Source organism: Pyxicephalus adspersus, chromosome 4 (genome assembly GCF_032062135.1).
Source record: "Pyxicephalus adspersus chromosome 4, UCB_Pads_2.0, whole genome shotgun sequence".
Lineage (NCBI taxonomy): Eukaryota > Metazoa > Chordata > Amphibia > Anura > Pyxicephalidae > Pyxicephalus > Pyxicephalus adspersus.
In genome coordinates, this window is record NC_092861.1 from 145322432 (window position 1) to 145341154 (window position 18723).

Here is an 18723-nt window from a genome sequence, read left to right on the forward strand (position 1 = left end):
ACCTTTGGAGCCTTTTCAGATTTCAGCTTTCGGACAGTCTCTCCTTGCTCTGCAACTCTGCTATAAAGGCTAGACTGGTTTGTGGAAGTGGCATTTGACTGCCCACAGCCCTGTGCAGAAGAAGATGTTTTGCAGGGAGGCTGAGAAGGAGCTGGAGAGCACCCTGGTTTATATTCTTGCCCAGTTTGCTGTTTGTATTCTGCTTTTAGGGTTAGGAGGGCTTTCACTGCAGCATCAATCTCACCCTAAATCAAAGAAGAGAGGAGTGGAAAAAAGTGCAAAGAATAGAGAAAGCTTTCTAAAGGCAAAGTGCATGCAATGAAATGAGCAAGAATCGAGCACCACAACAATTCAGAAACATGGCCGTAGAAACAAGATTTCTATACCCTGTAAACAAAACTCAGCTAGTATGTCTATATGAGTCTATTCATGCAGCTGACTATACCGAGCACACTGCCAAACTTGCATGCTCCATGTACTCTACCTTTGCTGCCTTCTTGCTTTTGAGCTGTCGGACCAGCTCTCCATGTTCAGCTACCTTGTTGTACAATGCCGTGAAATCAGCAGATTGAGAAGTAGAAACAGGGGGTGCAGGACTGCTGCTTGTAGCAACAGGGGGGCTGCCAGCTTTGTACTCCTGCCCTGTGACTTTCTTATACTCTGATTTCAGCTCTAAGAGGGTTTTCACAGCTCCATCTACCTGAGGCTAGTATAAAAACAGAAGAGAAAAGGTGTGCACTGAAAGAAAAGCCAAGGGGTAGAAGCAGGAAAAAACAAACTGACATTTTTAAAATGCAACAAAGCAAGCAAAGACCAAGGTGTACCCATCACCAGCAAATAGAGGAAGACAATTATAAGTTTGTTAGGAAGCAGTTACATTAACAATTCCTCAAATGTGGGTTGTATAGCACCGGTACTTCACAGCAGGGATCAGGAAAAACTGGGTTGTTTGTTTTATTAACCGCACAGCACCTGAGCACATTGTAAAATTGTTGAAGGGTGGATTTGGGTCAGAAGAACTGTGGTAAAAAATCCCAAATGAACAACAAAATTCACCTACATCCTCCCATCCAGCTTAAAAAGAGGGGAAAATACAGATATGTAACAAAAACACTTGTTTAAAAAAATTGGATCTTCAGTCAAGACATACCTGGCCTCTTATGAAGAAAGACTTCTACACAAGCACTAAAGGGTCCCACATAAATAACTTATAAGTAGTCATAGATAAGGGAACCCCCTACATTTTTACATGTACAGAGAATATGGTTATTTTACCTTAGGTGCTTTTTCAGTCTTCAGTTTCCGGACTAGGTCTCCTTGTGCAGTTACCTTATCATACAGTGTTTTGGCATCACTGCTGTTAGCGGCTGCTGGGCTGGGGGTATTAGCAGGAGCAGGGGCAGGGGCAGGGGCAGGGACATTTCCCGGTTTATAGTCGGCATTTACCATTAGGGGGTTGATGTATAAAGCTGTGAATCTAGCTATTTCTGAAACATTCCCTGGTGGTGAATCTTGCATGTCTCTGTATTTCAATGGCAGTATTTGATTCCAACAGGGAAAGCTCCAGTGGATGTCAGATTCACTGCTTTAAAAAACAATCATTCACATCCCAGGATGGAGAGTAATCTTACACAAACCGCTGCTGTGTCATCAGGAAAGAAATACAAACTATGTGTGCCTGGTTTTTTTTTGTCCTTTACTCTAACAATAAACTGCACAACTATTCTGTGTTCTTCCAGAGTTCTTTTATATTCTGTATTCAGCATTACACACATTTTTGTCAGAGAACAGCAGAAAGTTAAGCTTGTCACTAGTGCAGGTAAGGAGTCACAGCAAGTACCACACTCACCTTGCTGCTTCTATTAATATACTGTTTGAAGTCTTCATCTTTGCCCAGGACTGGCTTGGTGATCAGGTGGTCATAGTTAACACAAGTTGTAGGGATAAAAGGTGCTTTATGTGTGTCTGCCAGCCAGGTGATCTTGGTGGTTTTCTTGTAGTCCTTGTTCTCCAGGTTCAGCTTGGCATCCAGAGACTGTATTTTACCACTGGAGTCCCTGCAGGTAAGACATAGATTAAACTAGACTTCATCCTTTAAATGTTCTCAGAATGTAAGGCTACATTAGGAAAGAAAGAACGTCTCCAAAACATTTACGTTGTTTGATTGTCTTCTATAGCATTCACCTGTCTTAACACTCAGCAACAATCATTCTTGCCAGGGGCAACACTTTCTTCCTATATCAGAAACGCTAGAGAAACAGTTTCTGTTCTAAAAATGACTAACAAACTGAGACATTTCATGTGTTTGTAGAGAGCTCTAATTCAGTGTTCTCCCCCAGCCCTCTTTAGCCGGGCGCACCACTTGGCACTTTTCGGCAAACACCCGGCTGTTTTTGGATGGTTACTGATGAGCTGGGTCACAATACAGGGTCTGCCACCCGCCTACAATTTCTTCCTACCCGGTTAAAAAAAAATTCTGGGTTGAGCACTTAATTGCCTTAATCAGAATGCTAGAGCCCACAAATTGACCAAAAAAAATAAACAAATAAACGCAGCTGATCAGATGCTGGACACCTATCAGGACATCTTTATTTACTCCAATGCTAATTTGAAATTTCTAACTTTAGCTTCTAATGATATACAGGGTAATAACTATTTTCTTACCTGTGTATTTTGGTGATGATGAGGTTCCCCCAATTAATAAATGTGACTGTTTCACCCTCAGATAAAGTTTCTGCATCCGCTCCCTCAATGAGGACTCTGGGGCCGTACCACACTGGCTTTAAACCGACTTCCGTGTTCTGAACAACAAAGAAACCCTTAAAGTACTTGTAAAGCAGTCACTGCAATCTCATATAAGTTTTATTATGATAAAATGTGTATGTTGTTTAATGAAAATATTTGAATGTGTTCAATCTTAAAAAAAGAAAAACATCAGCTTTGATAAAATAATGCTTGGCAAATTTTAATTTGAAAGAAATTCCCAACATTGAGCCTGTACTGGACAAAACTATGTTTTATAAAAGCTGAATTGGGAACACGTAAAGTTGACCTCCAGCCTTGCACAGATTTCTATAGGCTCCTCTCCCGTATTGAAATTGCTCCTTTCACTGCACATTGAAATCTCACAATGGGGCTGATTTAATAAAGTTCTCCAAAGCTGAAGAAAATAAACTTTCATCAGTGAAGCTGGTGATCCAGCAAACCTAAAATGGTTTTCTTAAAATCATTTGCTAGCAAATGTTTTCAATCCTGGACCATATCTATTGCAGGTTTACTGGATCACCCAGCTTCACTGATGAGAGTGTATCCTCTCCAGTTTTAATAAATCAGGCCCAATGAGCAAAGAAGCTGCTGCATCTCATCTGCAACTCTTTTTTTTCTGGTTGAAGGATGTCCAGAATAATTGAACTTTTCCCCAGCATAATATCCCTGGACCTGTCCCTTCCTTCCATTGCATTTCAGTTCTTTCACTTGAGGAGTCTCAGCCTCACATGTGTGTTTTGCCAAGAAAGGTCTGAATTAAAATGAATCATGCTAAGACTCCCTCAGTCTTAGGCCACACATCAGAGCATTTTAATGTTTGATCCTAAGAGCCAGCTCATTTCTTTCATCTCAAAAACTAAAGATTGTGACCAGACAGGTCCTTTATTGCAGAAGGGCCAAGTGATGTCCCTTCTGCAATAAAACAATCTTACTTGCCTGACCGCGATTTTTTAATTGCAGTCATATATCCCTGTTGTGTCGCAGACGCCGCCATCTTCCTCCTTCTCCTCAGCTATCTTGATTGGCTGATGCAATCTCCGTGCAGGCGCGCAGGAGTTCATTCTGTCCCGGCTGTGCATGCGCAGCTCAGTGATATTGTGACAGATGAGGCTGATGACCAGACAAATAGGAATGTTTTTGTAGAATGGACATCTCCTGTCCCTTTCTGCAATAAAGCCCTGCCTGATCCCAATCCAGCATTTGCAAGCAGAACTTATAAATGAAAATTGAAAAGTTTTAATTAAAATTTTCATTAGCATCTTGATGAGGGGAAAACAGGAACCACGAAAAGCAAAATAAGGGGATTCACCATTAAAGCTACGTACACACGTCAAATTTTTCTCGCCCGATAATCAGCTCAGGGCCTATATCGGGCAAGAATCTGGCATGTGTACAGCCCTGGCGGATCCACGGACGATGAACGATGAGCGATCCTAATGCAAGGGAAGGGGGAGAGCGCGCAGCAGGGTGCCGCTCCGTCGTTCTCCCCCTCCCCTCTCTGGAAAGATCCTTTCCAACGACAAGAATTGCACGTGTGCACGCGGCTTAAGTAACAACTTGATAAAATTCTGTGCAAAGTCAAATTATGAAAATATAAGTAATGAAGTATAGTAACCTTTGGATGCTTGGCTACTTCTGTCACACCTTCCTTTGCTTCGGGAATGTTCACCGGGACTACCTGGCTCTTCTGCAGTGCAGTGTACCGTGGAGCTATAGGATCTATCACCTAGCAGAGACAAATACACCCATTAAACACATGCAACCTGTGGACAAAACCATCATTAGAAATACATTCAGACATTAACTGGTCTTCTACAGAAAATGAAACAAATGCTAGAATTTATAAATAGAAATAAATACCTAAAAATAGATATTATGACTATTGTGATTTAAGCTACATTGGCTTGATTTCAAACACTGTGTGTGAAGTCATTCTGCAAACTATACACATGGCTTTAACAATCGTATCATTGGGCCTGATTTATTATAGCTCTCCAAGGCTGGAGAGGATACACTTTCATCAGTAAAGCTGGGTGATCCAGCAAACCTGGAATAGAGATGATCCAGGATTTAAAACATTTGCTAGCAAATAGCAAATGCCTTTGAAGAAATCCAGTCCTGGTTTGCTGGATCACCCAGCTTTACTGATGAAAGTGTAACCTCCACAGCCTTGCAGAGCTTTAATAAATTAGGGCCAATGTATCAACATAAGGTACTGCAAGTAAAAGTTGTGTGAATGGTCAAGTACATGTAGGAAAAAGGGGTGAATGATAGACCAGTGTTTCTCAACTAGGCTTCCACTGGAGTTTGCAAGAGATTCCTTGAGCAATTTGCACCTCTCACGTCAGTTTAAGTGACACCAATGATCTTTTTGGCTATCTGTAAGGGTGACATTCTTCCTACTGATCATCATGCTAATATACTGTGAGCTGTGGATATAGTAATTATAGCAGGGGTTGTCTGAGGATCTGAAAGTTATTTTAAGGGTTCCCCCATTTCGAAAAGGTTGGGATATAGCATGTTAGACAATCCAATGGGGGATCAAGTAACCTGTGCTGCAGGGTAACAAATTGCACGTTTTGGCACACAGCTGGCAGATAAAACTCTGAATGGTTTGCTGAAACAAATAAAGTGGTCTATTGTAGCAAACAATATGAAAAGAGAGTATACACATCTACAAGGACGTAATCTCGTGATAGCGTCACATTCCTTTGGAATAACACATACATATCTAGATTTAAGACCAGGTAATGTCATTTTTTAAGAAGACATTGCACTGAAAGGTGGGGAGGCACAAACACAGGGAGAATGTTGCATGCTACATAGATGAAAATGAACAAAAATGTTAAAACAAGCAAACTCGCAAGCCCAAGGCAAGTCCAGGGGCTGGCTGGACTGATGCTGGTGCCGAAGAAAGGAAGCCGATATGTTATATATAAAATGCTTTTGACAACCCTGATCAGCCATTTGCCACAAACTTAAAGTGAATGCACAAGCAACAAAACTAAATTATTGTTTAGCGTTTTAAAGCTGGGTAAACTCAAAAGCCTAAAGGTTTGTATGCTCCGACCTTGCGTTTGGTAATCTCTAATGCTTTTTGTTGGAAGACCAGAAGTATATACATCCAGTTTTCTTGCAGGTGTGTTCAGGGACTGAAGGAAGCAACCTAAATCTGCTCAGGAACTCCTTTACCCTACATGATGCTGTTGTCAAAGTGCCTCCTCACCAGTGCTCTCTCACTGATCAACATTCCCTTGTTATCTTCTCACAACCTAGGTAAGCTCCAGAGTTGATTGGTGTCAGAGCCTACCTGGGTGCATGGTGTCTTTTAGGGATTGGTCACTCAGGCCAGAAAGTGGTCATTTGGGAAAGGTCACATGCTCACCCGAACCCGCAAGCAACTGTAAGAGCTCCGATGGTGAAAGGAAGCAGCACGGTAACCTGGATTGTTGAGTATTGTACTGGAAAAGTGAGTAATCAGGAGCCATTGTCCAGGACAAAGTGACAGGGTCTCTTTAAAGTGTGTCTACAGCCAAACGCTTTGAGAAAGGGCAATGGTCAGCAGGACAAATTTCTGTAGAAAGAACACAAACTGAAAAAGTATTTCCCAGATTTTTTTTTACCTGGGTGGGAAGGGGCTGTAGGCAGGTGGATGCCACTGTATTGTGACCCAACTTTTTATTAATAACCCAACAACAGCCTATTTTTATATTCCATTGATTACTAAAGGGTTGGCATACGGTCCCCAAGGATACAGAATTTACTTTGACTCTAAACCACCACCCACCCTCCTACTCTCTGATAAAAGTGCTAACCAACCCCTACTTTATAAGTAAATTTAGAACACTTGGCTTTAGATATACTTTAAGGAAAAGCATTATATCACCTGCACCATGGAAAGAGCTGGCAAGGGATAGTTTGTTGTTTTTATTATGTTGTCTCTTAAAACATTTGCAAACTGCAACTGATGTGGAGATTCTGTATTATTTTCCATAACAGAATTATGAGCTGTATTTAGGTAATAAGGCCCTCCTGCCATTGTCCTATGCCTGCCAGCCAGTCCCAGAACACAACACAATTACAGGTTCTTGGACACCGGGGCTTTGCTTATTCTATTATTATTTCATGAAATCAGGGTTTAAAGAGAAAATTCAGCTTCATTAAGAAATGGACACTCTACACATAATTGCTACAGGAAAAAATTTGTAATTGAATACTTTGATAGATTAACTTTCCACTTCAGTCAGCAGACAGGCATCCATAATGCCAAAAGAAGACTTCTCTCTTTCTTGAAATCAATGCAGTGGTACTTATTGATGGCATTTACCACTCCTCTACTGCTTCTGCACATGTCTGTCTATAAGTGGTGTGCACAGAGCTCAAATAATGGGATCTCTACTGCCAAGGGCATAGTTCTACTTTGGTGTGGAATGGTCCTTATTCTTGCGCTGAATGGCATTCATGTACTGACCTGTGGCTACCATTTAGCATCCACCATAGGACAGGTCCATGACAGCCAAGGCTCAAAGGAACTGGGTTGAAGAATGTTGGCCGTCATCCAAGCCCAAAGACTGACAGCTTCAACAGAAACTGTTGCAAGGGGCAGCTCCTGAAAGAAGGTGAATAATAAAGCAAAAGCCCTTTCCAAAGAGCATTTATCATAACGTGCATGGCGTTACCTTTGTTAGCCAAAATGACTATGTCCTTCCCAGAATTGGATTTCAGTTTGTTACATTCTGGACAAGGCCTCACTTCCTAAAGCAAAGTACTGCTCGTTCAATATCCTCTTTCCAACAACAGCATAGTTACTGGTCATGTAGGCGCTCTCTGATTGAAAGGGGTCACTGGTGTTAAATCCGACAACATACTTCATAAATAAATGGCAGATTATTTGTAGCTTTGCAGTCATAGGTGCACATAGGGAGGTATGCAATGCTTCTAGACAACACTCATATCATCATTATAGTAAAGGCGAGAACGCTTTGCTCATCGCTTATAATTCCAAAGAACTTGTTAAAGCCTTCCTATCTAGGTACTGTAAAATAAAATAGAAGCAAGTCAGGATCTGCAATTTAGTTTGCTAATCATTCTTAGCTTTGTTCTTAAAAAAAAAAAGTTTCACTTTTAAGTTAGTGGCATATGCTGATTTGGGAATGCTGAACATGCTACAAGACCAACCAAATTATTACAGAATATTGTGGGAGAGGTCACAGTCACAGTTTTCACTTTGAGCAGGATGCATTCACTGCATTTATATGTTCTCAATTTGATGATTTGGTTTATTTTAATACATTTCTTTAATGTCTTATTTATAAAGGTTTGGTGTACAGGATTCTTCATAGTCATGTAAATATACAGCTTTATTGGAACTGTTTCTTTGGTCAGCATTATGTCAGACAGCACAAGTACCAAATGGGTGAAAATCAGTAACAGAGGAAGATCTGAGGAAAGAGATTTGTTATCCTAGGTCATGGTCAAAAAGAAAAAGGCAACCTCCCCTGATCATACTGTGACCCGGTCCTTTTAGCTCCCCCCGTGTCCTTGTAGGCCAATGCCTATAACAATTTGTAATGAGAGGGGCAGGAAAGTAGATGGTAAATCTGTCCAACAGGTACACTTTAAAGCAAAGCAACAATCTTTCTTTGTTCCCCCACCTAAGCTACTAAAAGTGGGGAGAAGACAAGGTATGAAAGAACAAGTGCTTCACACCATGGCACACTTCTAGGCCAATCACAAAGTACCCCGGTGCTTCTTCATGGGAGTCCAAAGCCCCATGTAAGCTACAGCTTAAGCAACTTTTTATTTTAACACAAAGAAGCTTCTCCTGCACCCAGCACACGAACCTAAGTAAGGAAAATGGCTGCAGGTGAAGGGGACAATTAAAAAAAACATTGCTTTACCCTGTATGAATGAGCAAAGCACAGGTTTACTTTAAGCAAAACATTCTCCAACATACAGATGACCACTAGAAAGAGAATTTACAAATCTATATAGGGAAAGGGAATACCAAAGTATAGAACCGCAAATAGTGGGATTGTCACTTTGAAAGTCTTTCATATACCTATGATAATTACCTCAAATGACAAATTTATTCTAAAATTTACCATTTTACATAATTTTTGCTTGGTAAACGGGTCTTAATCTGTTCTAAAAAATGTAATTATCTTTAAAGGGGACACAAACGCTAAACTAGCATGGCAACCCAGCCATACCGATACGGAAGGCAAGCCATTGGCTCTGGCTTAAATTAGAAGGGACGGAGGTGTAGCTACAAATAAAAAATTGGAATTCAAAGGCCACCAATAAGTGCAATCCATGTATAACCAGATCCTCTCTACAGCAGTGAATGCACCTCGCCAATCACACAATGTTGTCTAAAGCTATAGCTGCGAGTCAGTTGAGCAGTGATGCAGTGTCATTGACAGTGTGCGGAGTGTTATTCGCATTGCAAAATAATAGAGTAAGCAACGGTCGCTTACAGAACTGTAAGCTATATGCCAAAGGCCAAACAAAATGCAACAGGAAAGAAAAAAAACTAATAAGAGCAATGAGTAGTAATACCTTCTTACAGATAGCTCGCAGCTTGAAAGCAGAGAAATGAAATGCACAATTTTCAGTTCAATTTCACGCCAAGGTCCCTTCCCACAAGTCAAAGGTTTGGTTGGGGCAAGTTAACATGAACACAAGGGCCAAGGGGTCAACAAGACTGCGGGACATACTACAATGAACTGCAGACTACTGGTGCAGATATCATGTGTTAAGTGGGGGAACACCACACATTCTACCCTAAAATACATAGGAGGGGCGTCAATTCCTACCTTCTTATTGAAAGCCCAGATCTTGTCCCATTCCATGTTCACAACAGACCTAGAAGATCCCTAGAAGACAAGAGAATAAAATGAGGCTGTTTAAATGTTCCTAAGGGCCACCCACCCAGTGCTTCTTCCATTAGAGTGTTTACACATTAAAAAGTATTTTCAAATTATCAAGCTACAGATTGGGCTCAAAAGCAAAACAAGCAGAATAATTATCCTGTGGTTAAAACAACATTATTCAGTTTTTAAGTAGCATTGACACTCTAGTTTTTGTAAGACCTCCCATGCCACACTTTTATTACCTCCAAATGTAATAAGAAAAAAAAAAGAGGGATTATCAGTCTTCTATCCAAAACAACCCCAAACATTGGATTATGAAACATGTTAAAAGCCCATTTTTTTTTCTATATAGATGGGTTTTTTGAGAGAGAATGAAGGGTTTTTGTTGGTCCATCTCTAGCCAACAAAAACCTTTCTCTTGAAATTGTTCTGCAAAATCTGAAAGGAACAGTTGCATTGTCACCACGTGAACGTAGTCCTGGATATTTAGTTAAAAAATACTTTTCGTAAGGACAAATACATTTTTGGAGCAAGTTAATAAGTGAATAAAGGTAATCCCCTGGTTCTTTAGCTTTTCCTTCAAGTCTGCAATCCCCACTCGTGATCCTGCTGGGGCCTCACAGCCTTGCTCCAAAAAATGGCCCCCAACTGGTGTGTGCCATGGTCCAATTCATTGCTATAGGGAAAGCTAAACAACGCAGGCCGAAAAAAATGGGGCTGCCAGGAGCACATTCAGGATAAAGACAATCCAGCTGGGACAATTTCAGAAAAGCCGGCATTTAAGAGACAAAGAGAAGCCCAACCACAGCCAATATGTTAAACAGGTATATCAGCAATTGTTTTGGTATCCTATCATATTATTGTATAAGCCCCAGCAATGTTCTATAATTTCCAATCCCATACTTGTCACTTTTGTACGACAGCTTATCCTGCTATAGAAAATGGATAAACCTATAAAGGCAGGATCAACAGGTAATAAACTATGCTAAGCTGGGGCAGCAAAAACAGCTCTGTTATTGTTATGGACAGACTGCATCATTTAGGTAATTTTTGATTTTGCCGATATTCAATGGTATATTTCAGCCACGCAAAGAGGGAAGCCAGGATTGCCAGATTGTGACAAGTACCAAGAGCGATAAGGTAAGAGGAATTACTGCAGAAGGGACATCACCTGTGCCTTCCTGCAATAATAACCTGCCTGATTGTGGAACTTTAGTTCTGCTTTAAGGTTGGCTCACCATACCATTTGAAACACATTTTTTTTTTCGGTAAAAGTCATTTGTTATTACTCCATTTAAAACTGGACATAATATGCACTTACCTGAGCAGCAATAAACTGCTTCAGCCCTTCCACTGTCATGCCCCTTCGCAGGACACCACGCACTGTTGGAAACCTGGGGTCATCCCTAAAAGAGAAATTGGTATGTTAAAGCAAAAAGATATTTAATACCATTGTAGCAATTCTAGCTTTGAAAGAGTTGACATTAGGCCAAGTAAAAACTATGAGCCTTCTGACACCCATCCTAGTACTTGTGCTTTTCTGTATACATAGCTCTGTAGCTCAACCTGAAATTTACAAAGCAGTGACTCCCCTACCCTTTCTACACAGTAATTCAGCAAGAGACAGCATGCCTGAAGCTTTCAAAAATCTATAGCTATTTATTGAGGTGATCATTCAATGAACTAGTTAAGACCAGAACACAGACAAGACTAAACTTTAAACATACCAGCCGTCCACAAGGCCTTCGTTGACAAACCAAGTGAGTTTTCTCTTGGACAGCACGGTGTTGTTGAGGTTCAGACGACTGTACTCCCAGATGTATGGCTTGCGAATACCCAAAGCATCGATGATCCAGTAAAACTGTTCATCCCGATCGTGATACTCGGTTGTACGTAGAGCATGCGTCACTCCCTCTACACTGTCCACAATGGGACAGGCAAAGTCATAGGTGGGATAGATGCTGGAATGGACAGAGAAGTATGTTGTGTTAGAATTAGTAGAGGAGGAGACTTTTCTAAAATGGTCTTTTACTGAGAAAGGAAGGGAGAGAAGAGAAAACTATAAAGTTTAAAGAGTGTCTCCTGATTTAGAAGCAGCGAGCCAATAGTCTTGCTGCACTTACTTGTACTTGTTTCCTGTCCGTGGGTGAGGCTGGGTCTTGCAGCGGAACAGGGTGGGATCTCGCATACAGCCATTGTTGGACTTCATGTCGATCTTAGCCCGCAGACAGCAGGTCTGTCCATACGTTGTTCCTTTCTTCATTTCCTCCCACATCTGCCAGTTCTTTTCCACCGCTAAAAGTGAAAATTTACGTTAATAAGTGTACTGTAGTGTTTTTGTGAAATTGCATCGCTTTAATACAATAATATTTTACATACAAGTAAGTATCTGAATCTGTCTTAATACTCAGACTTCTATCATATCCTGCAAGCAGGCTGGGAGAGGCAGCAATAGGAGCCAATCAGCATCTTTGGCATGCACATGTGATGACCAGTAACGCTTTGACTTGATTGGGAGTGTGATGAAAGGTGACAAGATTCCTTTAAATCCCAACAGAATATATTATAAAAGAAAATAAATCTGGGGTGTAGCCAGAGAGTACCGGGTAATTAGTAAGGATCTTTTTGTTTTTTTACTTAAATTCTTTTGAAAGAAATCTGTATCTGGCCTTCAGACACAGGGAAAAGCTGCTGCTGTATGTAAGCAGTGGCCTGTCTATGGCATTTCAACAAACTCCCCTTGCCCTGTCAGTGCTGGAGTGGCAATCAGTAAGTGGTATGAATTTTATCAATTGCAGAACTATTGGCCTGAGTGAGATGGAAAGATATCAGGCCACTGCAAAGGGATGGCTGCATACACACATAAAGAAGCAATTCTTTGCTTAATTGGGGGGGTTACCCTTTACCTCTTTGCTGTCCATTTCAAAGATATAGTAGCCCAACTGTGCCCAGGGCTGACCAATACCATTGGCTCAACACTTCGAGTCAATGCACTTTCTACTTCTAAACCTTTCTAGAACTTGTTGGAACCAGTGTACTGCAAACTTCTAACTATGAGTCATGGATACACCTATAGCTGACAACTTGTTTTGTTGGCGAAAGTCAGCAAAGATAGGCCAAAAAATCCCCTTAGCATAGCTTTTCTTTAAAATGAAAATGACTATAGAAAACAGGATTAATATAGATCCATTGTACGGTGGCCATTTACCTGTGGATACACTTACTAAATTTAGAATATGGCATGACAAATTGTATAAGAAACAGGAATGTGACAATTTGAGTACCAGCTGGAAAGCAGAGGCAGCCACGCATGAACCCATGAACTGACAAATACTGTCTACGTGGACATTCAGAACAAAGCTAAGATAGGAAACCAAATGTGTTGGCCACTGGTATGCAGAGATATCATCTCCCTTGCAGTCTTTCCTCTCCTCGTTTCAACATGTTCCTTGTTAGTTAATGAGCAGTGCACCACAACTCACAGTGTGCGCTCTGCTATATTGCAAGAGGCTACTGCAGAGTCAAATTTAGGTACTTGTACAACATTTAGGTTATTAAATGAACTTATGACATAATAATAATTACAGTGCTGCATAAATGTGTAACATTTTATATCTGCCTGGACTTCATTTATTATGTGATCCATAATGTCTTCCTGGCTTACAGTTACTCCTATGCTTGGACTCTATCCTCTGTTCACGCTCTGCTTTCATCTGTTCAGCAGGAGTGTCATCCACATAGGCCTTCCCTTCCTTTATGAGTTTCTCTGCATACTGCATGATTCTCTCAAAGTGGTCAGAAGTGTATGTGAACTGGTCCGGCTTAATCTGCAGCATGGAGACATCTTCCAGGATGACCTGAGCAGAAAATAATGACATTTTCAACAAATGAAAAAAACTGCTGACTACAAGAGGAACTATGACAGACTATTTTATTAGGTTTGAAAAGAGCATGAAAGCCAAGATCCAGGGACTTGGCAGAGAAATTCCTCAAAGCAGAACATTACTGCAAGGACAGGTGGAAAAGAAGCAGGCACCTTGCCAGTTAAATGATCCCATGTGACAGGCTCTCCATTACCATGCAATGCACAAACGTAATAAGGTTAGGAAAAACATAATTCACAATACCCCCTCTGGGACAGGAACAGAACAGTACTCTATGCAGAAGGCAGTGAGCAGAACTAGATGTGCTTAGGTGCTCACTGAGAAGCTACAGGATTGTGGAACATGTGGAGCAATTATTCCTGCACAGTACATGCATTGGGTCTGGGAACTCTGCTCTCATTTTCCTGCATAACCTTTAAGTGTTTCAAGCCTGGAAGGCTGCCCAGTTACTGCTGAAAGGTGAAAGCACAACCAACAACTAAATGAATATGTAACAAAGCTTTTTTTGTTCTAAACTAAAGTAGAACTTATCCACAGTGCCCGCAGCTACAGAGTTCAGTGAGGCCTTTTGTTTTAAAGCCTTTTGTACTTCTTGTTATAAACATAGAAAATATACTTTAAAGATAATAAAAAAAAGAGAACCTGTTAAATAGACAGCACTTAGTATTCTATGTACTCCAGTAAAGTGCATCTTCTTAGAAGTCGTAATATCAAATACACAACCTAGGCTGGCTTTAGAATAATGTGCTTTAATGATATTTAGTATTATTAATATTATTATTAAACAGGATTTATATAGTGCCAACATATTACGCAGCGCTGTACATTAAATAGGGAGATGCTATCACTAATGGTGCCCCTACATGGGTACAACTCCTCTCTCACTATCTCAGCATTTTGTGGACAGACCCTTTAAAGAAATTTTTTAAGTTACCTTCTCAAAGTCTTCCTTCTCTTTCTCTGGGTTGGTGTCATCAAATCTCATGATGAGTTTCCCTTTAAAGTTCACTTGATAATGCTGGTTGAGAAGAGCAGCCTTGGCATGCCCAATATGCAGATACCTGGAGAAAAGCCAAATGAGAAATCTTTCAGTTGAAAACTGTGATTCCATAGACTCTAAGTATTCTATGTACTTAGAAGCACCTGAACTTCAGCCTGCATTTGACTTGTGAGTTGCTTTATTGTGACTTTGTACTGGTCCCAGAGTTACTATTTGCACAAAAAATAATGGGTACAAGTTTTAAAACCTAACTCCAGCCAATCGTTTTTACTCTATTTTGGACAAAATGGGAGTTACAACCTCTGTCAGCATTCTTCTGCTGTGTGGTCTTACATGCTGGGAAGGTCTACTCTTACTGTATGTCACCAAAACAAGAAGCAAACAATCTTTCCAATACATACACGGAGACCAATAAGATAACTTTTAAAAACAACATGCGGAAAATGAAAATTCACTCTTTTGTTCCTGTCTCCACCCTATTAGGATCTCTTTATTTCCTAATATAATCAAGAAGAAATCTCAACAATAAAATATGAGGGATGCTTTGTCCATCCTTTATGTTATTCTACCTATACACAAATTATCTAGCATTGAACTTTGAATAAAGCAGGGACACAGTGCATAAAAAAGAAGTCAGTAAAAGAGAAAAGATCATTTATAGACAATAATGATAATGATTAGTAAATTGACCCAGAGCTAGTTATACATTTCTACACACTATATACAACATGAGCAGTGGTGATTGGCTACTGCTCTATACTGATCAGAATGTTTTAATGACACCCAGAATACAGATTTAACTAAACAAGGAAAATGCCAGAAGACAGAAAAATGGCACCCGATTAAAAAATAGGAGAGCATACAGTGGGGCTACCCTGAGATAACTTACCCACTGGCCTCAGGGGGGAATCTCACCACCACCTTCCCCATCTCCGCACCAGGAAGCTCAATAAACTTTCCAACATCTTGCTTCTTTTCAGCAGGCTAAAATAAATTTAAAAAAAAGCGACATATATATTAAAGCAGCAATATGTCTTCTCATATGACAAAAAAACAGTAGTGTGCATATTCTTTAGAATAAAAACTAAAAAAATAATTTTTAAAAAGCTCGTTTTGCTTCCAGACTATTTGAAAAACCAGGCAAATATTGATATATAGTGAAATAAGGCATCAGTTTAAGAATGCATAAACATGACCCAACCAGTTCTCAAATCTCTGCAAGGAAGGAGAACCAACAAAGCTTGTCAGGAAGCAGAAGCAGTGGATTTATTCTTTATTAATTAACTTACCGCAGGCATGCTGACACTTAGTTCGCCTCGGAAAGGAACGCTGGGCTCCAGGAATGAATACCATCGTCTGACATTGACAGCACCTTTGTTCTGTTTCAACTCTGCCTGCCATAGGCTGCTGACTTCAAGAAATAAAAAAAACACGGCGAGTGAGACAGCTATAGTAGAAATAATCAATAGAACAGTGTATTAGGGATGTAATGATTGATTTTGGTCGTGCGGGTTTAGTTTGGATTCTCAGAATGCTCAAGTGCAAAGGCAATCCAGCTCCAGACTTCTAAACTGCTAGTCATGCAATACACAATGTCAGGCAGGGAGCAAAACTGGATCAGCACATGGCTCAACACAACAAGATGCATGTGTAGAGCACACACTGGTGGTTCTAGCAAACTGGGCCTGATTTATTAAAGCTCTCCAAGGCTGGAGAGGATACACTTTTATCAGTGAAGCTGGGTGATCCAGCAAACCTGGAATTGATCTGGTTCAGGATCCAAAACATTTGCTTGCAAAAAGCAAATCAATTCCAAGTTTCCTGGATCACCCAACTTCACTGATAAAAGTGTATCCTCTCCAGCCTTGGAGAGCTTTAATAAATCAGGGCCAATTAGTACGAAATTAACAGAAAATACTTGATTCTATGTGATGCAAGAAACATTACAAAATCTCAACCAGAAAATGGGGCTACAACTTACTCATCTGGCCAACAAGGGAGCAATGAATGAGAACAGGACGAGCATTTCCACATCCTGTAAAACTAAATTCTTTTGCTGGCAAACTGTTGCCAGTGTACCATCAGCCCAATTCTTTTGCTTAAGTCTTTGGTTGTTGCCTATTCATTGGTTTCCATTTCCAATATAGGAAAAGCACATTGGATATTTTAGTCCCCGTTACCTTATCCATATTAAAGTATACCTGCCAAAGCGGAATAGACACTGATGTCAGCGAGTGTCAGGGAGTCCCCTACTAAATAAGTCCGGAGGGAGAGGCAGTTGTTCAGTTCCTGCAGGGCCACAGGGAAGCTGGATTTGTCTTGCAGCCGGGTCTGACTGAATTCCATCCAGTGGTTGACCTTTAAAAAAAAAAAAAAAAAATATTGGTATAAATATACTAATATTTAACTTTTTATATCAGATTTATATTATAAATATATTGCTTCCTAATCCACCTACTCTTTAATATTATCCAGTATTTATATAGCGCCATCATATTACGCAGCACTGTACAAAGTCCATAGTCATGTCACTAGCTGTCCCTCAAAGGAGCTCAGAATCTAATGTCCTTACCATAGTCATATGTCATTATCACAGTCTAAGAACAATTTTTTTTGGGGGGGAGCCAATTAACCTTACTGCATGTTTTTACACAAACACATGCAGATAGTGTCCTGGACAAGATTTGAACCTGGGACCTGGCGCTGCAAAGGCCAGAGCCCTTACCTGTGCTGCCCATAACTTGCTTTGTTTCGGGAAAAGCTATGGTACGTCTTTCATGGATGGAGGCGTTTTTGGTTAAAGTAACTTGTGTCACTACATTGTTTGAGGTGTGGGATCTTACATTGCCACTCTCCCGTTGAATATTAAACAAAAAATGATCTCCACCTTCGAACAAACTACAAGGTAAGCATTTAGCATCACCAGTGAGAGCTGTAGGATACCCAATAGATCAACAAAGGGATTATTCTTTCATTCAGCCAACAACACATCTAGACGCACAAGTTTGGACTAGGAAGAGACAGCCCGGGGTATACGGTAATTTGACTAAATTTACCTACAGCTGCATTAAGAAAGTCATTGTTGGTGAAATACAATAAACCAGCAAAAATCATATTATATTCCTACTTTTAATTTGCATGAATTCATTACAAACTGCCGGAATCAATATCAGTACCATATAATATACTTTTGAAAAAATGACAGCAAAATCCGACCTATTTTTTTTTTTTTTTCTTACAGTACATGCAAACAGAAATCTAACGCATTTCATGCAAATGTGCATGATCATAAAAACACCCTGATTAACCGGATGTTTGCATGAAATGCATAATGCATTATCTGCTTGTATGAACTCTTCCCTTTCTCCCAAGTATTGCCACTGGCACTGACTGAAATAAGAGCAGCAGGCAAATTACAGGTTCAGGGGTGAGGAATGGAGGTAAAAATTACAAAGACATTGTCATGGGTAAGATACCAGTGTCCCTCTAAGCCTGAGCATTCAAATGTTCAAGTGCAAACTATTTCTTCTTAAAGCGGACCTAAACTCAACATTTTCACTTTACATAAAAGGGTAGACAACTCCTATATGTAAAGGAAAAATGGTATTTTTTTATTTCTTACGTGCAACACCCTTTTTTTTAATAAAAAAACAAAAAGGGTGCAACACCGCCCCAGTATTGATTGCAACGCAAAGTCTCCAGGGATACCTACATCACGCATTCCGGGAAGCCCTGGCTGCTCCTTCTGTGCATGACCGGTCTGGGGAATGCACAGAAGGGGCATTTTTTCCACTAAGGGGAAGATGATACCGGTCTCACGCATGTGGAGTGGGATCGGCTCTCTTTTTTTTCCTCTTTGGAGCGGGCTATGTCACCTGATCTCACACCTGCGCAGTACAAGATTGGGTGACGTAGCAGGAAGACAAGAAGAACACTAAAGACGGAGGCGCCCTGCGCTTCATGCGCGCCCGGGCGAAGAGGAATACCAGGGCAGGATGGTGGCTCAGAGGTTAGCACCATGGCCTTTGCACCGCTGGGACCCAGGTTGGAATCTCGGCCAGGACACTGTCTGCATGAAGTTTGCAGGTTCTTCCCATGTTTGCGTGGGTTTCCTCCCACATCCAAAAAACATCCAGTTAGGTTAATTGGCTTCCTCCCAAAATTGACCTTGGACTGTATTAAAGGCATATGACTATGG

General features: G+C 40.6%; 1 protein-coding gene across 1 annotated transcript in view; it reads right to left on the reverse strand.

The window, feature by feature from the left end:
• Positions 1–18723, reverse strand: part of EPRS1 (glutamyl-prolyl-tRNA synthetase 1) — a 50599-nt gene that overhangs the window by 17852 nt on the left and 14024 nt on the right. The window contains exons 4-19 of the mRNA XM_072410294.1: positions 16727–16883; positions 15815–15936; positions 15415–15509; positions 14460–14586; positions 13306–13498; positions 11765–11936; positions 11369–11602; positions 10963–11047; positions 9585–9644; positions 9328–9348; positions 4382–4492; positions 2665–2801; positions 1846–2057; positions 1276–1469; positions 485–706; positions 3–245 (exon numbers count right to left, since the gene is read on the reverse strand). Of these exons, the coding sequence (XP_072266395.1) occupies positions 3–245; positions 485–706; positions 1276–1469; positions 1846–2057; positions 2665–2801; positions 4382–4492; positions 9328–9348; positions 9585–9644; positions 10963–11047; positions 11369–11602; positions 11765–11936; positions 13306–13498; positions 14460–14586; positions 15415–15509; positions 15815–15936; positions 16727–16883 (2385 nt within the window). The remainder of the gene's footprint in view (positions 1–2; positions 246–484; positions 707–1275; positions 1470–1845; positions 2058–2664; positions 2802–4381; positions 4493–9327; positions 9349–9584; positions 9645–10962; positions 11048–11368; positions 11603–11764; positions 11937–13305; positions 13499–14459; positions 14587–15414; positions 15510–15814; positions 15937–16726; positions 16884–18723) is intronic.